Below are 23,781 nucleotides of genomic sequence, written 5' to 3'. Positions count from 1 at the left end.
GGAGATCACGCGGAACTGTCATAAATCTTGACCCAGCTGTCAAGCAGCCAAATGTCAATCACGTGACCTCGGGGGCTGCTGCCATGGTCACACAAGCATGAAAAATGGTCATATAAGTCACTTTTTTTCGGTGCCGTTGTAACTTCGAACGGTCACTATGGACAACCTGTACTAGGTTGTGACTCGGACACTCGGCGCCTTTTGGTTTGGCCAGAGACTCTCGGCAGCATAAAACGTTGCGGAGCGGAGAACTTTGAGAAGGCGCGCGCAACTTCGCAAAAAAGGCTGATGACGTCAAGGCTCTGATCCCGTTCCCGAGAAGGAAAGGGAGGGAGGGTGGGGTGAGCTGGGTTGCCAGGCGCGGAAGGTGGGTGGACGAATTTTGTCCCCGCGGCGCCGCCGTCGTTGCTTCCCTGTAGGCAGGGCTGCTGGCAGGCCTCGCGGCGTTTCCGCTACATTAGGGCGAACAGACGGCAAAGATCATCAAGGGATGCAGCGGCCTCCGCGCTGACCTCGGCCGCAGGTAAGGCAGGGAACAGAAACCTGCCGGGCCCCCCAAAAGGCTCGATCCGGTGATCATAGAGGGGAAAGGGCACTTTGGGGGAAGGGATTCAGGGGCATGGCGCTCTCTTGGCTAGGGAGGGAGAGGCGAAGGCGGCTTGGCTGCTCCACTCGTGATGCCCCCCGAAGGGGGCGGGGGCGAAGCACATGATCCCCCCTGATACGGAAGGCGGCTTCCTTTCGTCCGTTTTGCTGCAGATCCTCCCATCCCGGCCTCCCAAGGGACTGGGGGTGCAGGAGGTTTGGGGGTGGCCCATGTCGCCTGTTTCCTCTTCGGTTCTTTCCTGGTCTTTTACCTTTTCCTGCAACCTCCTCTCTCTCTCTTTCTTTTGCAGCCCCGGGCCTGGAATCGAAGCGATCCTCGCAGGAGCCCTGCCTCAAGAACGGAGGAGGAGGAGGAGGAATTGCTTTCCCGGCTTCTCCGGAGCTTCTTCATATGTTGCTGCAGGCTTAGGTTGTTTTTCCCCCTGTAGGCGTTGGGCCAGCCAGACTTGAGATGAAAATCTTTCTGCAACAGAAGACTTGGGTTTGGTAATTGGTTTGCTTCTTCTTTTCATGGGCAATGGGCCAGCCAGACGGGAGGTCAAAATCTTTCTAGGACCAAAGATTTGGGTTTGGTTATTTATTAGATGTCTATTCTACCTTCTGTATATTATTGTACATTGTCAAGATGGCAAGCATAGATAATACTCTTTCCTCTTCCTATTTTCCCCACAAGCCCACCCCCTTCCCCCTTGTGAGGGTTGGATTGAGAGAGAGTGGCTGGCCCAAAGTCACCCAGCTGGTTTTTCATACCTAAGATGAGACTGAAACGCTCACAATCTCCTGCTTTATATGGCAGCACCCAAACCACTACACCAAACTGCTTCTACCCCAAGTACAGATAGCCTTGGACTTACAACAGTTCATTTAGTGACCGATATAATGGCACTGAAAAAAGTTAATTATAACTGTTTTTCACAGTTACGACCTTTGCAGCATCCCCATGATCACGTGATCAAAATTTGGATGCTTGGCAGCTGGTTCATACTTATGACCATTGCTGTGTGATGTGTCATGTGATCACATTTTGCAACCTCCTGACAAGCAAAGTCAATGGGGAAACCAGGTGACTAACTTAACAACTGCAGTGATTCGCTTAACACTTAACTGGGGCACAAAAGGTCGTAAAATGGGGCAAAACTCACTTAACAAATGTCTCACTTAACAGGAATGTTGGGCTCCATTGTGGTCTTAAGTCAAAGACTACCTGTAATGCTAACTTGGTCTTGGCCACCCATAAATGCAACTGATTGCATTTATGAGTGGCCTAAATAGGTTTGTTTTATTTTTCTGTAACTTCAGTGGATGTGAAGAGGTATGCAGGGACTGAGAGAACTTAGCATCTAGAGATATCAGTAAATAGATTTGATTAGCTGGTTTTTTAGGAGTGAAGGAAAGTTTGCAAGGTTCCATGTCCAAGAAGGGGAGGAAAGGATGTGAGAGTTTGGTATTCTGAGATGTTTATATAAACTCACCCTGGTTATTGAGTATTTTCTGAATTTGGATTCAGAAAAATTGAAGAGGCTCTCTTGTTAAGCAATCATTGCTAGGTTTGATACCAATAAAGGAGAATATTTGATTGGTGTGGGTGGGTTTTTTGGTACACCGGTGTTTTTAGATTGTTATTGTGGTCTCTACTGATAAGGATATCCAGGAAGGATAGTGAGTTGTTTTCTTCTCCGATAAAGTAGATTCCTTTGAAGATGTTGTTGATTGGTTTTGTGGGTGTTCTCTAATTGCTCCTTTTTAAATTAGGATGTAGGTGTTGTCTACATATCTAATCCATATTTTGGATTGTATTTGTTGGAGTGCTATCATTTGCAGATGTTGTATATCACTTTCACAATAAGTCCCGAAAGTGGTTATCCCAAAAGTATATCTTCAATTTGTTGATAGGTTTGTCCATCAAACTGGAAGTATGTAGTTAGGCAGAGGTTTACGAAATCCATAATCGTGAGTGTTTCAATCTTCGTGTATTTGGTTAAGTCTGAGTCTATGGACGTGAAAGGGGCTGTGACATCAAATGAGACCAGGATTTTGTCCTCATCACATCTCTGATTGCTTGAAGGTGCTGTAGTAGGGAGTTGATTGTTTCTTTTCCTATGTGAGATGCCCAAGCTTTTTTGTTAATTCTTTTGTGATGTTGTAAGCAGGATCCCTGACAATGATATAATTGAATAGAGAGGTATGTCAGTCTTTTTGGGGCGTCCTTAGAAGCGTAGGAGGATGACTTCACTGCTTCTCATCCACCACTGTTCTTCTTTGGTAATTTGGCCTTTCTTGATGTGGTCATTGAGAGTTTTCTTGATCTGGTTGTCTAGTTTATGTATTGTGTTAGTGTTCACTGGGATGTAATTGTTTTGCTTTTGGTGTATATTATACTCTTTCACAATATTTATGTATATCTATGGTTCTGCCTTTGTCTGCTGGTAGGAGGATGATAGTCTGGTTTCTGAGGGCTGCTCTATCCTCTGCTGTGAGTTGGTTTTGTTCTCATCTTCTTCTGCTCTGTGGTATAATGGTTTGTCAATGTTTTCTTGGACCCTCTGTGGGAAGTTCAATAGTTGTAATGCTTCACAGAAATCCAGGCAATTGACATTATCTGTGTTATAGTTGAGACTTTTCTGTAGAATATTGCATTCTGCAATAGATAGTGGACGGCTGGACATGTTGACCACACGTTCAAGCTCTGGTGCCTCTTTGATTGAGTTTGGTTTGAAGTTTGGTTTTTTTTTTTCCGGCATGTCTGTGAGAAGGAATCATGATGGGGGTGGCCAGCCTCTCCATGTACTGTGGTGTGATGGTTAGTTCCAGCTATTCCTTGTTTTTGCTATGGTTTGGTGATATTTGTTTCATCAGAGGTGTGCATCTGTGATCAAGAGACGTATCATTTTCACCCACTTTCTTGGGCTATTTTTCATCCAGCTGTGCAGTTAATTGGAGGCTTGTATCTCACACCAATAGATTGGGCATGCTGTCATAGGCATTCATGTGGGAAGGAAAGTTATTCCTTGATAGAAGTGTACCTGCAGGCAATTTTTCCCCTTTTGCATGCCTTCTGAAGCATTTGTCACCCATATGTACCACCAGTAAAGGAGAATATTTGTAGTTCAGGATCGAAATGAGGGGTCATTACTGCTCTCTAACTTAGTTGTTTTCTTGCAGGCGTTTCATTAGACAAGCTAGCTAACATCATCAGTGCAGTAGGGGGTGGTAGAGTTTGCTCTCAGTTTATTTTTTAGTGGCTTGCCCTGTCCGTCTTCAGTGGGAGTGGTGGGAGTTTCTTTGGTTGGGCTGTTTACTGTTAGCTTGTTTGGCAGTTCCTTGATTGGAGTATTGTTTACTTCTTGATTGTTAGTCTAATGTTAATCTTGGAGTTAATCTATTCTCTATTGGTAGTCTATTGATGGTTTCTGAAATGTTTTTTGATGTATGAGAAACTAGAAATACAGGTGTACCGAAAAGCCACCCACACCAATCAAGTGCTCCAATATCAAAGCAGTAACCCAGACTCCCACAAGAAAAGCCACGTTAAGTATTTAGATGAGCACAAGCACACGTAGCAATGCTGAACAGCAGAAAAAGGAAAAAGAGCATCTATGCAACATCTTCCAATAAAATGGCTATCCAGGAAACTTCATCAAAAAGTGCCTGATCACTCAACTCAATATAGCACAACCAACACAAGGAGTAAAAAGAATAACCCTGGCATACATCAAAAACATCTCAGAAACCACCAACAGACAGTACAGCCACCTGGAATCAGTGTAACACAAGCCAAGTAAAGCCCTCCAAAACATCCTAGGTAAACCAAAAGACCAAGCAACCCCAGAAGAAAAAAAGGAGTCATCTACAACATGCAGTGTAATGACTGCAACAGCTACGACATAGGACAAAGAGGCAGAAGATTGGCAGAATGCATCCATGAACATCAGCTGGCAGTCAGAAGATATGATAAAACTCATTAATTTCAGACACGTGGACAGACTTAATCATAGTTTCAACTGGGAAACTATGACCATCCAAGTAAAAGCCAAGTAAAATCACTAGAGAGTTTCTAGAATCCTGGCATTCTGACAAATTAGCCATCAATAGACACATAGACATTAACAATGTCTACATATTATGCAGGAGACAATCAACAAACCACAAAGAGAACAAAAAGACCCAAACACCTCCCCACCAGCAATCAATGCCTAGATAAGCATAGATTAACTCCAAAATTAACATCTGACCAACAGTCAAAAAGTAAGCAATACCCCAATCAAGGAACTGTCAAACAAGCTAACAGTAAACAGCCCAATCAAATAACTTTCAAGACCAGTCCCACCAACACTGACAGAACAAGCCACTATAATATAAACTGGCAGCAAACCCCACCCCTTACTAGCATTGATCATGTTCACTAATTTGGGTAATGAAACATCTCCAAAAAAACCCAACCAACCTCAGAGAGCACCAAGGACTCCTCATTCGTTGACTTTTTTCATATACAATAATACTAAACTGCCTGCCTGCCAGCTTATCTTTTATGCAACAATCACCTACCTGACTTATTTTATTATGGCCGCTGGTCATATTGTGTAACCCTTGCTTGTATATTGAATTTACAGCTTAGTATTTGTGCAAAAGATTAAAAAATTACATTATGTAGTCCATGGCTGTTTGCCTGGAGAGAGTGTGTGTAATATGAACTCAGCTAATGTCACATGTTTCATTTCTACCTGTAGGATTGCATCAGAGAGGGGCAGTGGAATATCTATTTGGATCTATGGTGCTTGTGTTGGGGAGGGGGGTTAGATTCTGTTCCTATGTCCAATATCTGTATGAAATCATTGACTGAACATCTGGAAATTTGAATGCTATGGCATCAGTACCTTGATGTCATTAAATTCTGTCTTTCAAGTGAGATTGTAGGTTCTTGAAAATTGCATAGACATGACAAAGTGAATTTGAATATCACTAAGAGAATAACAGAGTTGGAAGGAACCTTGGAGGTCTTCTATTTCAACCCCCTGCTCAAGCAGGAAACACTGTACCATTTCAGATAAATGGTTGTTCAATCGCCTGTTACAATCCCCCAGTGTTGGACCACCCACAACTTTTGAATGCAAATCGTTCTGCTGATGAATTGTTCTTTCAGGAAATTTCTCCTTAGTTCTAGGTTGCTTCTCTCCTTGATAAGTTTCTATTTATTGCTTTTTGTTGTTCAGGTGCTTTGGACAATAGGTCTGTGATGGCAAACCTTTTAGACATTTGAGTGCCCAAACTGCGTGCACGTGCATGCCCAAATTGAAAGGTGTGCGCCCACACACAAATGCGAGCATGTGCGGGCATGCGCGCACGGACACGCATGTGTGGACATGCACACAGACATGCACATATGTATAGCAGAGACCTGAAGACCAGCTGGCCGGCATGAGGGGGAGCATCCCAATACCGGCAGCGGGCAAGAGGTAAGATCTTTTTCTTTCCCCAGGTTCTGTTTCATCGTTTGCAGGGAAACAGAAGCTCACGAAAGAAACGCCATGGAGATCTGACCTGGGGCGATGGCGCACGTGCCAGCAGAGAGGGCTCTGTCTGCCACCTCTGGCACATGTGCCATAGCTTTGCCATCACGGGAATAGCCTGATCCCCCTCTTTGTGGCAGTTCCTTAGACAGTGGAACATTGCTATCATGCCATCCCCTCGTCCTCTTCATTAAACTAAACCAGGGGTTCCCAACCTTTTCTATACCCTGCACCCCTAGAACGTTTCTGATATGTTCTCCCACCCCTTACAAAAGGAAATAATTATAGGCATATAATTATGCATAAACACTATAATTTTGAAACATCTAACCCCAAGTTTTCGCACCCCCTGGAATATTGTCTCACAGCCCCAGGGGGTGCGAGCGTTCCTGGTTGAGAAATCCTGAACTAGACATAGCCAATTCCTGCAACTGTTCTTTATATGTTTTAGCCTCCAGTCCTCTAATCCAGTGCCCTAATTTCCTGACAATTAATACAATCAGTGGAACAACTTTCCTCCAGAGTTTTGGATGCTCCAACGTTGGAAGTTTTAAAGAAAAGATTAGACAGCATTTGTCTGAAATGGTATAGGGTTTTCTGCCTGAACAGGGTGTTGGCCTAGAACAGCGATGGAGAACCTTTTTTGGCTCGCGTGCCATAAGTGGGGGGAGCGCAGGGGGGTCGTGTGCAGGCATGCCGCACCTATAATGCAATGCGCTCCCCCCAGTGCGCATGCGCGCCCTACAGGTGCTCCCCCCACCATTTTTACATGCTTTTTTCGCCCTCCCCAGGCTCCAGAGGAGCCTGGGGAGAGCGAAAACAGCCTCCAGAGGCTTCCCTGACGCCTTCGGAGCGCTCAAAACCACCCTCTGAGCAAACCGGAAGTCACTTCTGGTTTCCTTGGAGGGTAGTTTTAAGCGCTCTGAAGGCGTCAGGGACCGTCAGGAGGCTTCCCTGACGCCTTCGGAGCGCTCAAAACAACCCTCCGAACAAACCGGAAGTCACTTCCGGTTTGCTCGGAGGGTCGTTTTAAGTTTTCCGGAGGTTTCAGGGAAGCTCATGAAGCCTCCGGAGGGCCTATAAAGCTTCTGGAGCCTGGGGAGGGCGAAAAATGGCTTTTGAAAAGGGTGAACTCAGCTAGCCAGTGCGCACGTGCGCGCTGGCCAGCTGACAGGGCAGCGCCTCACGTGCCCTGACAAATGGCTCGGTGTGCCACTTGTGGCACGCGTGCCATAGGTTCGCCATCACTGGCCTAGAAGATCTCCAAGGCCCCTTCCATCTCTGTAATTCTGTTAATCACCCTTGTTGCTGTCCTCTGCACTCTTTCTAGAATCTCAGCATCTTTTTTATATCATACTGATCAAAACTGGATGCAATATTCTTTAAGTATGGTCTGAAAGCAGTACTAACACGTGATCTTGATTCTATCCCTCTGTTAATGCAGCCTAGGACTGCATTGGCTTTTTTGGAAACTGCAGCACACAGATCAGATAACATACGGACAGCAATGTCTGTGGGTAAGGCAGATTAATGAAGGCAGTATTGTGTGATTGTGGTGCAAGCCCCATCCCTTTTATATGTGTGCCATGAGCTTGTAGTGCAGTGGGGTGGAATTTGCAGCGCTACAGTTGCGGTCACCAGAGTGATCAAAAGAGCCTATTACTACCAATATTACTTAGTGTAGAGATTATAAATACAATAGATGGTTCTTAGGCCTGAGAATTAGGTAGGCCATTTATTCTGGAGGAAGCAGTATTTCCTCTAAACCACGGATTCCTAAACCTGTTGCCATTGCCCCTCCCTTCAGTGTAACCTTCATGTGCACATTTCCCCTAAAACCCAAACATTAACATGAACTCAAATGAACAATAAAAACAATACAATGAAGGTTTGGGAGAGGTGGATTTATTGTAACTGTGCAGCTAAAAGGTTCTTCAAACCTCGCCTGGATTGCCTGTCCCTCCCCTAGGGAAACACACCTTACACTTTCTGAAACCCTTCTGTAAAGGAGCAGGTATATCATTTGGGTTTTTTCTTTCATTGCAGTCCATGCATCAATGCTTAATGCCTCTGGGATGCTAGCTATAATTCTGTCTGGATCAGGATAGCTTAAATTCAGTCATCTATGCCCTAATAGATTTACTGATATGATTGGATTACTTCAATGCTGTATACTCAGTGTTAGGTTGTCCAAGAAGACAGTCGAGAGAATGTTAATATAATTGATACATTAACATCTCTTTCCAATTGCTACTAGGATTACATAATAAATGTATTGATAACCTGTAGTGACTTTCTGTGAGTTGTGAGTGAATCCAATTTAAGGTAAATAGTTGCCCAGAAGATTTAGGATCCAAAGATCGTTTTCCTCAGTACCATCTAGTCTGTGTACTGACTCCTTCTGACTGAATTTTATTTATTTAAAACATTTACCTAGCCATTGTATATAAACGTACAACCATTTGTTTAGCAACTTTTTGAAGTTACCAGTGGCACTGAAAAAGGGACTTACAGCTGGTTCTCGCACTTATGACCATTGCAGCATTCCTATAGTCAATGATCAGATTTCGGGCCCTTGAGAAACAACAGATATTCACAATGGTTGTAGCATTCTGGGGTTGTGTGATCCTCCGTTGAGACTTCTCCATCAGCTTCGGACGAGCAAAATTAATGGAGAAGCCAGATTCGCTTAACAACCGTATGAATCACTTAACAGCAGCAGTGATTCATTTAACATCCATGACAAAAAAAAGCTTGTAAAATGAGGCACGACTCACATAACGAGCAATTTACTCAGCATGGAAATTTTTGCTTCAGTTGTGGTTAGTAACCGAGGATTACCTGTAGGGTGTTGGAAGAAAAGACTAGATAGCCCAGAGAAAAGGTGAATATTGGTTAATTTCTAACTCTACCTCAGTAATGTTACTTAATATAGTTCATATAGCTTATGTCTAAATTGCTTTAATACAGAGTCTTTGCGAAATTGGGGTGGGTGAGTGGGTGGGAGGCAAATATCCCACCTCCAATGGCAAATATTGGCATTTCCTGAGGGAAAAAAACTCATCTTGTTGGATATATCCTGGGAGAAATGAGGTTTAGCACTGTCATCTGCTCACTGGTGATCTCTTTGTCTCTTTTCTCGTAAATCTTCCTAATATGTTCAGGTGATGTGGATGACCAGCTTGGAGTATTGCTTTGGGAACAAGAAACTCTATTTTACACGACGTCACTTCTTTGAACAACAAGCTGGTTTGGACAGTGCGTGATAGCATGTTTGCATATTTTTGAGAAGTTAATTTATCTTAGCATGCAAAGGATAATAACTGATGGAAAAATTCTATAAGGTTTTCTCCGTTTTGCAGACCGTCCATAACTACTCAATGTAAATTTCAAAGCATCTGCCACAACATGTCACATAAGCAGATTAATAAATTGTAGATGCATGTATCTACAATTAATCTGTTTATGTGACATATTGTGGCAGATGCTTTGAAATTTACATTGAATTTCACATTGGGGGAACTGGTTTAGTGTTTATTGTGTATGCTATCAAAATACCTGCAAACAGCACTAAAATAGCCAGGATTTTGGTACACTCATCTACAGTGGTCATTGTCAGTGGGCGCTATTGGTGCTTGGGCTTTCAAAATTGTATATTTCCACAGAATGCTCCTCTGGCCTTAGGGAAGGAGAGATTGGCCTGTAGCAGGCGTTCTGCAAATCCCATTTATCCTTTAATTCTGGGAGACTTCAGCTGCTGACTTGAAATATATTATGTGGGCCGAAGATGCAGCTAGGCAAAAGCAGACATCAAGAGTGACACAGAAAAGGAGACAGCTGAAAAGCAGGATGAATTGTTTTCTCTCTTTCTTTTAGCTTTCAAGTCATCATTGACTTTTGTTGACTACCCAGATTTGTTCCTGCAGGGGTTTTTTTGGCAAGATTTTTGGAAGTGGTTTTCAGTTGCCTCCCTCCCAGAGCTAAGAGGAATTGGCCCAAAGCCAATCAATTGACTTAATTTTTAATTTGTTTATTTACATTTATGGATATCCCACCTTTATTATTTTTATGAACGACTCAAGGCAACGAAGATAACTAATATTCCTTCCTTCTCCTATTTTCTCCACAAAACCCCTGGGTGGTGCGTTGGGCTGAGAGACAGTGACTGGCCCAAAGCTGCCCTGCTGGTTTTATGCGTAAGATAGGACTAGAATTCACAGCCTCCTGGTTTTTAGCTTGGTGTGCTAAGCCTATATTAGCGATGGCGAACCTTTTAGACACCAAGTGCCCAAACTGCACACACGCACATGCCCAAACTGAAAGGCGCATGCGCATCAATGTACACATGCACAGACATGCACGCATGCGCAGCAGAGACCCAAAGACCAGCTGGCCAGCAGGAGGCAGGGCATCCCAACACCGCAGCATGCTGGTTTCTTTCATGAGCTTCTGTGTGATTGTTTTCATTGCAAACAGAAGCTCACAAAAGAAACGCCACGGCGATCTGACTTGGGGAAATGGTGCGCCTGCCAGCAGAGAGGGCTCTGCGTGCCACCTGTGGCACGTGTGCCATAGGTTCGCCATCATGGGCCTATACCAGGGGTGTCCAAACTTGGGAACTTTAAGACTTGTGGACTTCAACTCCCAGAATTCCCCAGCCAGCATGGCTGGCTGGGGAATTCTGGGAGTTGAAGTCCACAAGTCTTAAAGTTCCCAAGTTTGGACACCCCTGGCCTATACCAACCTGGTTCACCTTTTGGATGATAAAGTTATTCCAATGTGGCATTAAGTAAAACCTGATTCCTAACAGGGCAGAAAGTGGAACAAGATGAACTGCAAGGTCATTTCCAATCATTCCGCTCTTATAATTCTTTGTCCCAATTTTTTTTTAAATTATTGACTGAGATGAAAGAGAAAAGTGACTTTTTAGTGGCTATGCTAGCACTCTGCAGGATTTATACTTTGAAGTTCACTTTGCTACTTCCTTGATGGCCTTTCTTTGAAGCACAAATAACTTTCTTTCAGAAAATATTTATTTAATGATATCAGGACTACAGTTAAAATGGAGTTCTAATCCCCTCCCCCGCCACCGCTGCCATTTGTTAACATCTTGCCATTGTTTTGAGTCTGTTTTATTTGAATATTTGTTTTGCTTTTAACTGTCATGAACTTGTTGGTTGATTGAATGTTGAGGCTGTGTGATTCCAAAAAAAGACTCGGCCTTTTACAATATTTAAATATATTTTAAAGAAACATGGCTGCTTTGACAAAACCACATGAAATTCAAAAAAATTTATGGGGTCTCTGCTATCATAGCGTATAATACAATACAATACAATAGCAGAGTTGGAAGGGACCTTGGTGGTCTTCTAGTCCAACTCCCTGCCTAGGCAGGAAACCCTATACCGTTTCAGACAAATGGATATACAACATCTTCTTAAAGACTTCCAGTGTTGGGGCATTCACAACTTCTGGAGGCAAGCTGTTCCACTGATTAATTGTTCTGTCAGGAATTTCCTCCTCAGTTCTAAGTTGCTTCTCTCCTTGATTAGTTTCAACCCATTGCTTCTTGTTCTACCCTCAGGTGCCTTGGAGAATAGTTTGACTCCCTCTTCTTTGTGGCAACCCCTGAGATATTGGAACACTGCTATCATGACTCCCCTAGTCTTTCTTTCTCTTAAGCTAAACATACCCAGTTCCTGCAACCATTCTTCATATGTTTTAGCCTCCAGTCCCCTAATCATCTTTATTGCTCTTCTCTGCACTTTTTCTAGAGTCTCCACATCTTTTCTACATGGTGGTGACCAAAACTGAATGCAGTATTCCAAGTGTGGCCTTACCAAGGCATTATAAAGTGGTATTAACACTTCATGTGATCTTGATTCTATCCCTCTGTTGATGCAGCCTAGAACTGTGTTGGCTTTTTTGGCAGCTGCTGCACATTGCTGGCTCATATTTAAATGGTTGTCCACTAGGACTCCAAGATCCCTCTCACAGTTACTACTATTGAGCAAGGTACCACCTTTACTGTACCTGTGCATTTAGTTTTTCTTGCCTAAATGTAGAACCTTACTCTTTTCACCATTGAATTTCGTTTTATTAGATAGTGCCCAATGTTCAAGTTTGTCAAGATCCTTCTCTATCTTAAGCCTGACTTCTGGAGTATTGGCTATTCCTGCCAGCTTGGTGTCATCTGCAAATTTGATGAGTTCCCCATTTATTCCCTCACCCAAATCATTGATGAAGCCTAAACCCAGGCCTGGTAAACAGAGCCTGAAATGCTTGAAGAGTAGGGTCGGATGGGGTGGGGGGGAATGTCATTCCAGGGAGCAGAGGATGGGGTTTTCTTTCCAGAAAGGTAGGTCACAGATATAATAAAGAACCACATGGCAAGCAAAGACCTTGCCATCACCCCAAGCCCCAGGACATATTCCAGATGGCAGATGACAGCCTCTTCAGCTGATCTTTCCTGCTTGGCTAGATTTGAGTCTCAATGAACTGTTTGTCTTTAGCTAATGATTGACATTGACAGCCAGAGAACACAAGGTATATCCTGCAAGTATGAAAGCTCCAGACCCTACGGAGGAGTTTCCACATAGCCCAGGCAAGTAGCTTTGTTACCTGAAAAGGTACATTAATTCTGCCAGGAAAGGGCTGGTTTAGGTTTTGAAATGGGTAGGAGAGCTGAAGAAGCTTCTTGGATGAGAAGTGAAATGCCTTCAAAGATTTAAAAAAAACGCAGAAAGTTCAGTTGCCTCTTGAAAAAAGCACCTTTGGGACAAATGGGTAGGAGAATGGAAAGGGAAAAGGTGGAAAAAGAAAACAGGAAATTGCATAAGTGAAGACAGACCTTGGTATGAACATTGGGGTCCTTACTCAATTACTCAGCCTTAGTGTGCAATTGCTAAAGTATAATCCTTATAATCTTTTCATTAGTGTTTTTATTTTTTTTTAAATGTGTTTATGCATATTTTTGACTTAAATTCAAGCAAGAAAACCATCAAACATACGGAAATGTGTTATACTTCATGTCATCATTTGATCCATATTTCTTCCACGAGTTGTTCATACAATCTTAGAATGGCAACATATATCAGAGGTCATCTAGTCCAACCCTCTGTTCGGTGCAGAATTTGCTAAGGTGTTTTGGACAGCAGGCATTGCAGTCTCTCAGGATGTCTGATGAAAGGGAAAATAATACCTATTGAGGCAGACAATAGCTCTCACTGTCAAGAAATTGCCTCAGATTATGTGACACCTTCTCCCTTAAGGCTTCTTTGTTGCCTTTTGAAATTTTAGGAGGGAAAAATGCTGCTAAAACCAGAATTCTTTGGTGCAGCCCTTGCTTATATATAACATTTTGAAAGTCATGTGTTTTACCTTTTTTGTTTGAGGAGCAACATGCTGTATCTTTTGAAAGCAAAACTTGTCTTGGGGAGTATTCCTTTTGGGGGCAGGTCTGTCTGTTTCTTTTGAATATCTGTGTGTTTAAATAATTTATTATGGCAACAAATAACTACATTGCAATGGAAGTTATCTGAAATTATAAGACGGACAGCAAAAACAAAGCATGGATTTTAAAAAGTATTTCATTTTGAAAAAAGGGAAAATGAAATACCTTAAGAGCTATGGAAATTATTCTTAGCATATTAAACATTTAAATACACTTTTCTCTCTTTGGCTTGTGAATGAAACTTCTCTCCAGACCAGGAGTTCTCATCAATCCTATCTTTTACATCAGTCATCCTGAACCGCGGAGTTGATAATAAAAGCCTAAGACAGGGGTGTCCAAACTTGGGAACTTTAAGACTTGTGGACTTCAACTCCCAGAATTCCCCAGCCAGCCATGCTGGCTGGGGAATTCTGGGAGTTGAAGTCCACAAGTCTTAAAGTTCCCAAGTTTGGACACCCCTGGCCTAAGAAGACTTGGGCTTCTTTGCTTGCTTTGTTGAGTTCTGAGACAAAACTGGAGGAGGGCCAGGCACAGATACTGTGCCTTTCTGAAAATAAATACAAAACCTTTGTTTTTTTCAGTCATATTTCAGGGGAGACAGGCAGTGTTGGGAGCTGCACGATTTGGAAGCCGGCAATGACATTTCAGATCAGTGTTTGTTGTTGCTTGAGTTCATCAGAGTATTTTAACCAGGATAGATGTTAGTTTTCAGATTTTAAAAAAAATACCAGTGCTGAGCACTAGGAAGGTAGGGCAGAATGTCAATGCTGCAGAGTAATAAACGCCCTATTTCTCAGTTGAGTTAAATCTAAAACAAAACATATACTTTGGTTCGCTTTATGTGAAAACCACTTGTTTCTGCCTTGATTAAAGCATGATGGAGTCCTGAATGTGGACATTGGGAGAGAGCCTGTGTATTTCCATAACTATAAAGGAGACTTGTGTGTAGTGTTGCATTTGTTCCTTGGCTGAGTGTGAGCTAACAAGCTGCCTGTCATGCCCTTAGAAGAGCCCTGGGAAGAGGGTGGGTGTATCCACAATATTCCCCTTGGGAGGATTCCAAATACATATATATTTGACTAAATATGAACCCAGCCAGTTGGCTTTGGGCTGCAGCAAGGATCCAGTTCATTCTGTTTACACAGACAAAATAGTGTGTGCCCATTGTGACTCAGCTGACACCTTCGCTGCTGCCAATTGTACCGAACAGCTTGCAAGGCAGGAGACTTCCTCTTTTCTAGTTGCAAGCAATCTCGGCACAGATTGCCAGAGTCCCCAACTTCCTTCCTCGCCTTTAATAACAGAAACAAACGTTGCAGCAATGGAGATGTCAGAAGATTCTCTCTCACGTCTTATTTATCTCAATGGCCTTGTTTTCCGTGATGCTTTTTACAGTTTGTGCTCTTGCTGTTCTGCAGGTGGGCCTGATCAGAATAATGTTCAACATAAACCCTCTGGAGAACCTCAGGGTTTACATCAGCAGCCGCCCACCACTTGTGGTGTTTATGATCAGTGTCAGCGCAATGGCCATCGCCTTTCTGACTCTGGGTTATTTCTTTAAGATCAAAGAGATCAAGTCCCCCGAAATGACAGAGGTAAAGTACAAAGCGAGCCTGTAGCTGAATATCTACCCCTCCAGGAAGGGATGCATCGATAGAATGGAACACATTCTGTAGTTTAATGAACGGGAGTTCTGCTCAGGGTGGAAACAAGAAGTGAAGAGTCAAATGAGTGGCTTATATATAATCAGGAGGACTCCTCATTATGAGCGTCTGATGTACATGGACAACTTTGGGCTGAGACAGGAGCACTCAAAATGTTTTAAGTTGGCACATTATTTTAATGAGGCCAGTCAATCTTGTCTCAGAGGTAAAGGCCATCTGTTTTGTTGGTGCCATTCTTGAATTGATTTTAAACTGCTTAGCAATTCAGATTTAAAATTGTAAAAATGGAAGCATACCTCTGTTTTGTGACACAGACTAATAGCATCTTAATTCATGGTTTTAGCATTGTGCCACGTATCGTTTTGTAGATTACTTTTCCCCATAACTAATTAAGGGACAAGTTGTTTCAAATTGTAATCTCTTTCAAGGTGCCCCAACCACTATCATTTAACAAGAAGCGTGGCATCTTGACCGTGGCTGTATCTCTTAAATCATTGCCGTTATTGGGTGAGATTGAGCTCTCTTGTATTAACCTTGCTATTTGTTAGTATAGGACAGGGGTGTCCAAACTTGGGAACTTTAAGACTTGTGGACTTCAACTCCAGGAATTCCCCAGCCAGCCATGCTGGCTGGGGAATTCTGGGAGTTGAAGTCCACAAGTCTTAAAGTTCCCAAGTTTGGACACCCCTGGGATAGGAACATAAATGCTGACTTTGTGAGGGCTGTCATTCAACATAAGGCACTAAAGATCTCTTTATGTTTAAGGACTGGAACACTTTTCTTCTGCGATTTAATGATCTGGATTTCTGTATTTCGGAGAATGAAACATTAAAACACCTCATAAATGACACCACAACTCCAGAGAATGCTATGACCAGCAGCCAAGCTCGTCCTTCCACGCCGTCACCACAAACGCTTGAAGATTCTGGTCCTGTCAATACTTCCGTTGCCATCACTTTAACACTGGACCCCCTTAGACCCTTTGGTGGCATTTCCCGGAACGTCACAGGCTTATCTTCTACCATTTTTGGTCACCAAATTGGACTTTCAGGTACCATTTATTTCAAATGTCACATTTTAAGGGCCAGAAGCCCTGTTGGAGAAAGTAGGAATAGCTAAAAGCAAATGAAGAGAGATCCATTTCTGCATTTCTTAATAGGTGTTATTAACTAGAAGTCATCTTTCTGAAAAGGATTAAAAAAAGGAAAGAACAACTTTTATTGAACAGTTCAGCATACATTTTTTTTTCCCAATAGGCATCCACTTCCATGATCTTATCATTATAACTGGCTTCCATAATTGCTGAGGTGGGGTTGGATCAACTACTTCAGAGTAGTTTATTGACAGTTCTTTGCAGCCTTAATTTTCTCCTCGTTTTAAATAAATTTTTTTCTTCAAACAAAATTTTTATTGGTTTTTAGAAAAAATAATCAGGGAAAGGGATGGTGGATAGGGTACAAATTTTGACAGTTACATTATGCAGGAAATGGCCCTCCCCCCCATTCTCATAACTTTCATTTATTAATACATTAAATTGTTACTACTTAATAATATTTTGTCAGCATATTTTAACGAATAATTTTTTCTTTTATCTCTTTCTTTGGGATTTGTTTAAATAATTGAGGTAGTCCTCAACTTACAACAATTCATTTAGTGATCGTTCAAAGTAACAAGAGGCCCTTGAAAAAAGTGACTTGCGACCATTTTTCACATTTACGGCTGTCGTAGTATCTGCCATGGTCATGTGATCAAATGTTGGATGTTTGGCAACTGAATCATATTTATGATGGTTGCAGTGACCGGGGTCATGCTTGGTGACCCTCTTACAAGCAAAGTCAATGGGGAAGCCAGATTCACTTACCAACGGTGTTACTAACTTAACAACCACAGTGATTCACTTAGCAAGTGTGGAAAGAAAGGTTGTAAAATGGGGCAAAATTCACTTAACAACTGCCTGACTTAGCAACAGAAATTTTGGGCTCAACTGTGGTTGTTAGCTGAGGACTACCTGTACTTAAACATAAAAAATTAAATTCTTACTGACGTACTGTGCTTTCTCCCTTTCTTCCTCTCGCTCCGCTCCCAAAGGCAGAGAAGCTCATGAGGAAATCAACATCACATTCACCTTACCTACTGCCTGGAATTCAGATGACTGCGCTCTGTATGGCCGCTGTGACCAAGTTGTCTTCACGACTTGCATGACAGTTACAGCTGCTGCCTCAGTTTTTCCAGTCACAGTGTAAGGCTCTAACCAATGCTCATTCCTCCCAGGGAAGCTTTTCACTGCAGTTTTTCATGGCTTCAGGTTTGCCACTTTAAGAGACACGGAAGCAGTTTTCCCGGTTTTGAATTTTTTTAAGAAGAATTTATAACGTGTTCCTAGAGGTCGCAAATAGGAACCCCTAGTTTATTCACCACCATTTCCCCCAATTAGTGATAAGTATATTTTGCAGGAGTGGGATAAATGGAGGAGGGGGGAACGTGGAAAAGGGAGAGCCTTCCGACTTCAGGATAGCATGCGCTTACAAACTGGAAAGCAATGGGAAGGGGATAAGTTGACCCAGGGGGAAAAGATGGTGGAGATTTGGATACACAGCTCAAAATTATGTGTTGCTCTACAGTCAGCCGCCGCACTGTATTCCGGAAACATATATTAACGCAACCTTCTGGTACAAGATCGTCACAACTGCAAGGGACTCCAACACAAAATATGCCCAAGACTACAACCCTTTCTGGTGTTACAAGGGAGCTATTGGCAAAGTCTATCATGCATTAAATCCCAAATTGACGGTTATTGTTCCAGACGTAAGTGATTTTCTTTTTACATTTTGCTGTGAATTGTGACTGGGCTTGTACAAGCAAGATTTGGACATGTTCTCCTTAGAAGTGCACGTGCTCTGTCCCTTGTGTCAATTGTTCAGATCTTGCCATAATGTACATGTAGAGCAAGGGGGTTGTTTGGAATTGTTCTGCCTCAGCAATGTCCCTGCACTTTCCCGAGGCAGCTGCGTGTAGTTTCTCTACACAGCCTTAGGAAATGCTGTTTCTTTTTCTCCATTCAGGATGACCGCTCCCTAATTAATCTGCATTTAATGCATACCAGTTACTTTCTTTTTGTGATGGTCATCACCATGTTCTGCTACGCGGTCATCAGAGGCAGACCAATCAAATTGCGACAAAGCAGCTCGGAGTTCTGTCCTGAAAAGGTAAGGGCCGAAGTTATTTGTGGAGGAACTAACTTGAGGGAGGGAGTCCCTGCTTCCTTAGCAACTATTGTCATTCTTGGAATTATTCATAAACAGCTCTATGCCCTAATGTTGCATTCATGCGTTGGCTGAAATGCACTGGCACCTCCACCCTCTCAATATACTGGAATAGATTAACCTCTTAAAAATAGGGAGATGAGTAGCAGACTTGACAGCTATTTTGTCTTCCAAATCCAATGGAAGCTACTCGAGGCTTCTCCATTTTTTGATCTTTGCCTATTTTATTTTGGTTGTGTTTTATGCAGAAGTATAGAATTCTGTATAGAATCAGAGTTGGAATGAAGCTTAAAGATCATTCAACTCAGTTTCCCCCCCCCCCTGTCATGCAGAATCCACTTCAGCTTGTTTAGATACCTTTGACTTCTATCATACAGTTTTTATGTTCTTCCCTATCAAAAAACACAAGGTGAATTAACAAAATGTGTGCTCGTTTTAACTTCATCATAACTTTGCAATGTAGGCAGGCTAAGAGAACATGACTTGCCTAGAAGCATAACTCTGAACCACATCGATTAATCCTGCGGATTTGAAACCTCCTACCTAGCCTTTCCAAATAAGACCCTTGACTGAAAATCTGAGGAATCTTTGCAAGGCAATTCCAGAGGACATTTTTGGAATGTTGATGGTCATGGGCAGCATCAACCCATAGCTGCTATGTGCACAAAATGTCTGCTGTGATGGGTGAGGCAAATTATAAACATCATGAAAAAGAAGCACTATTCAGTTGTTGGCTTTGTGTCAGCATTCCAAATACGCAGAATTAAATCAGAGTCCAAGGCAGAGCTATCCTTAAAGTTCCAATTTATAAGACAGACATGTTGGCACATCTGTGGAATCCCAAATCTAAAGCTTCCTGGGATTCCACCCAGTTGAAAGTTCATGATCTTATCCCCACACCCATAAATCCATCACATGGTCCAATCTTCTTCGGCCACACTGGCATTTCCACCCATCTAGTTCCGGTCAGACGCAGAGGTGCGGAGACAAAAGATGACCTTGATTTCTAGAAAGGAATGACAACAATACATTCTACAATTCTATTCCTTACTATTCCCCCTCCCAATTACTACATTAATGAAACAGCATAGGAAAATAATAGAGAGTGTGGCAGGCCAAAGATCCTAAAAAGGAATACAACTGCGGGCCTGACACTTTGTTTCCAAAGGTATATGGGGCTTAGGGAATATTACGTGCAGTTCATTCTTTACATCTTCTGGCTGCCTGAAAGGAATATATTTAAATGCAAAATTAAACCACAGCTTTCAGCAAGGCGCTCTACAAATAGAATAGGATATATCATGGGGGGTGGGGGGTGTACAGAATGTGTGGATGAGTATGTATATGTGGATGTATCTATTCAAGGGAACCGTGTTGTCTGGTGACAACAGAGACAGTTACGGAGTTCGATAGGTCAAGATCTGACTTAACTTTATAGCAGCTCCATATGTCAAAGTCCATCTAAGAGGTATTCCATATGTCATCTCTCTCTCACCATTTTCCCAATTCAGATCACACAGTGACTTGTTATGACCTTATACAACTGATAGCTGAAATCTGACCATATGGTCTCCTTTTCTCTCTCCCCCCCCCCCCCAACAACTCCAGGTTGCTTTCTCAGAAGCATGATCCATTGCCTCCTTCCTCCAAAAGTGACCAAGTCTGCAATCATTGCCTGCTGAACCCAGAAACGGGTCCTGATTGGTTATGGATTTATCATGAGACGTTGGATTATTCCAACCAAAGACTTTTAAAGTGCCTGTAATGGTTATTTATATAAAGAGTATCCTTGGAACAGATTATGCCAGCGCAGCTAAGATTATTGGGAGTCCTTTTCTGTTTTCATTGGAATGTTTTGTGTCTGTGTGACTCTACATCCGAAGGGTCGGAAAGATGTCTTACTGCATTGGGACAGTATAGATGCCTTTGCGGGTATCTAAAACAAAAGCACCTTATTTCTCCCAGTGATCTATCCAGCGTTCCAGACAGTGCACATCTCTACTATGACAGTACAATTCCAAAGTCACCGGTGGCTCCACTGAAGCGAGTGTGTTTGTATACGTCTGTGTGAAAGAGAGAGGGGGGGTGTTGCTTTTTCTTCCCATTTTCACCCTGCTTGCAAAAAGTTGCCCACTTTTCTAGGTTTTAAAAAAAAACCACATTCACAAACAACCAGCATTCAATCACATTTTAATACTAGTTAAGAAAGATAATGATGCTTATAATTTTAGATTGGAAGAAAACAAAAAGGCAGTGTTCCAATTCACGTTCCCTTTCTTTTGAAGCAGCAGTAAACTTTCTAAGTCAGAGTTGGCTGATTGTCCGTTGTTCATGGTAGATCCCAAGCTGGGGCTATTGTCTGCAGAGAAACCTTTTGTGTTGGGTTGCATACACTAATAAATTACATAGTTGGGGTACGTCAACGATGAATAAGTTTTGCCTTCACTAGAATCTTCCAGGTTATGGAACACAGAAGTATTTGAATGTCCAGATAATTTGCACCATTTGAATGTAGGAAAGCATTTGGAAATGAAATTCTTCGACCTACATGAGTAGATTCAGCTGTTGCTCTCTAAAACTACAATTTGTTTTGGGAGGTTCTAATGATGTAAAAGGGTCTCTTTGGATGGGCCAAACTGTTGCCTTGATGCATCCTGAAGCACTTTTCTGCAGATTTGTTTGTGAAGAAAGGTGACAAACTGTCCAGAGCTATGGAAAACAGATGGACTCTGTTCAGTTCTGGACATGCACAAGTTTTACTCCTTGCAACTCTTTTTCAGCCCCCATCCTGACTCTCTTAGCATTCATAATTTTGGTCAGCTTCCTTCTTTCAAGGAATATAGGATATTGTATCTTGACATTACTTTGAAAACACTGCTAATTGCCTTAATGACTTTTCCATTTTCTTCTTTGGTAGCAGCATCTTCCCGCATTGGCAATTGTTTGCACTTTCTGCTGCGATGATGATTCTCACAGTGGATGTCCTTTTCAAATGTCTCCATCAAATAACGCGTTGCTTGTTTTTGTTTTAAAAAAAAGATTCCTTATTAAGTTGATTTGTTTGCTTGGTATCTTGATATATTTCCAAGAGGGGGAGATGTCCACATTCTAGTGTTGAATAGCGAATGGGCTGAAATAAAAAAAAAGACGGCGTTGTCTTTTTAAATAGAATTCCCTTCCAATGGTTTTAAATGTGCTAGCTTGGGAAATAGATTGTGGAATCGGGGAGAAGAAAACCAATGCTATATTTCTACTTTTTGCTTCTCTGGTCCATTCTAGATAGGAACTACTGACGGTTCAGGAATGATTCTCAGGCAGTGGAGGGCTACAATGGGTTATAAGGTTTGAGTGAAAAAAATCCAGGCAAGAGGGTACAAATGGAATATTGCAGTGGTTGTTTGGATCATATTGATCTTGCCTTCTTTTCTTTTTTCATGTTCGCTTATTACTTGAATCAGTTTGATTCTCTTTGTTTTCTTTTAGAATCTGCCATTTCTGTTGGTCTCTGGCCAACAGTATATCAGGGTTTCCCAACCTTGGCAATTTTAAGATGTATGGACTTCAAATCCCAGAATTCCCAGCATGGCTGGCTAGGGCATTCTGGGAGTTGAAGTCCACACGTCTTAAAGTTGCCATGTTTTTGGGAAACCCTGCAGTATATGAAGGTTCCCAATGTTAGTTCCCTCCCCCTAGCCTCCTACTGCAGGTTACAGTCTTCTCAGCAGCAGAATTGAAATGGCATTTAATTTGTCTCTGAGCCTGGTGGTCAGTGATTTGTTAATGCAAATTTTCTCCTAGGTTAATTTTTTTGTGTTTGTAAGATGTGGATATTGCTTTGCAAAAAATAAAGTTTATTATCAATCCTACTGACAAAATGGGAACCTGAAGCGTTTTATTGAGTGTGAGTGGGCTCGTTCTGTTTGCTTACGTTATAGTCTACTCTTCATAGTTGAGAAACAAATGAATCTCCTTAGAAGAAATCTAGGTCATGTTTGTTGAAAGGAAATCTTATGTCAGATTTCTCAATTACAGAAACGAAAATGTTTCTCAATGTTTATGTTGTGCTTTTTTTTTTTAACCATGCTATGACAGGAATTCTCTGCATATAATAGTTAAATTATCATAAAAATAAATCTAGATTACAACAAGATTAAAATGAGCAGAACTACGAAACATAAATATTAGGAATAGCAATAGTAATTATGATTAATGCAATCAAAATCACAGAACAGCAACAAAACATTACAATTCTTTTTTAAAAACCCAAAACCTAGCAATCATTCCTTACTGATTCTGACCAGCACTGTGTGTAACAGGATTCTGAGCCAGTGTAGCTCCCAAAGTAGCGATGCTATGTGAGTGTACCAAGATACTGCTGTAACTAATTATGCTGCTGCATTCTGGACCAGCTGTAGTTTCAAAGTTGTCTTCAATATACAGCACAGGGGAATCCAGACAATGGAACTGAAACATGAGGGACTGTGAGTGACAACCTCTTGATCCAGGAACTGGAGTAGCTGATGCATGAGATGGATTTATGTGAAGATCCCCCAAGCCACGTTTGCCATTTATCCTTCAAGAGGAACTGAGGTTAGGAATACCTCAAAATGTATAGTAGATCTTATTAGTGTAATGAATGGGGTATACAACTCTATTCGGAACCAACAATAGAAAATTTCTAGATCCAGGAGGCCTCAACATTCACAGTTATTCAGTCTTGATAACTCTGATTCTCAGTCTGTTCTTGATCCATTCTCCTTGATGTACCTAGACAGTCTGGGTATATCTGATGTTATCTAGCTCTATACCAATGGCCTCATTCAGGGGTGTCATGTACTGTAGATGTTAAGCAGATAAAATCAAGCTCTGAGGAACCTGTACCGGCAAAGCAAGGGTCAACGTCTCTCATTTCTCCCCACACCATGAACATCTGGAACCAACTTGGAGAAAAGGAAGCATATCATTGTTGGAAGAACTATCCTTCTGGGTTCAGTTCTAAGTGGGGGGGGGGGGAGGGAAAGACACTTCAAACATGGAGGTTGCTTGGAAAGATGGTTTAATGGTGGACAGGACCACATGGCTTGAGCTCCTGAACAGAAAAGAGGGATGACGTGCTTCCAGATGTTGGATGAAGAAGAAAAAGGGCAGAGATGCTGAAAGTCTCTGGTTTTATGCCCTCTCTGGCCTTTGAACTTGAGCTTGTATTGGTTGTCAGACTCCCGTGGGGCCATGCAGGGGCACCTATGTAAGCTGTGTTTTGAGTCCAAGTTTAGATGAGCATTGCTTGT

The 23,781-nt window shown here is 42.1% G+C and overlaps 1 protein-coding gene across 1 annotated transcript; it reads left to right on the top strand.

Annotated features, from left to right (window-relative positions):
* Window positions 1-359: 359 nt before the first annotated feature.
* On the top strand, window positions 360-22,245 carry TMEM248 (transmembrane protein 248). Its single transcript, XM_081943137.1, has 8 exons — window positions 360-523; window positions 897-1,092; window positions 14,985-15,161; window positions 15,996-16,281; window positions 17,319-17,469; window positions 17,852-18,035; window positions 18,293-18,436; window positions 20,102-22,245. The coding sequence occupies exons 3-8, from the start codon at window positions 15,003-15,005 to the stop codon at window positions 20,120-20,122; spliced, it is 945 nt and encodes a 314-aa protein (XP_081799263.1). The 5' UTR covers window positions 360-523; window positions 897-1,092; window positions 14,985-15,002; the 3' UTR covers window positions 20,123-22,245.
* Window positions 22,246-23,781: the final 1,536 nt, after the last annotated feature.

Source organism: Natrix helvetica (assembly GCF_964273705.1).
Source record: "Natrix helvetica genome assembly, chromosome: 2".
NCBI classification, from domain to species: Eukaryota; Metazoa; Chordata; class Lepidosauria; order Squamata; family Natricidae; genus Natrix; species Natrix helvetica.
This window is presented reverse-complemented; position numbering and strand designations above follow the sequence as displayed.

Bases quoted from the DNA above. Each gene is read 5' to 3' on its own strand.
- TMEM248 (XM_081943137.1), top strand. From the start codon at position 15,003: ATGTTCAACATAAACCCTCTGGAGAACCTCAGGGTTTACATCAGCAGC. The intron at 15,162-15,995 runs GTAAAGTACAAA...TTTATGTTTAAG, and splicing joins AGTCCCCCGAAATGACAGAG to GACTGGAACACTTTTCTTCT. The intron at 16,282-17,318 runs GTACCATTTATT...CCGCTCCCAAAG, and splicing joins TCACCAAATTGGACTTTCAG to GCAGAGAAGCTCATGAGGAA.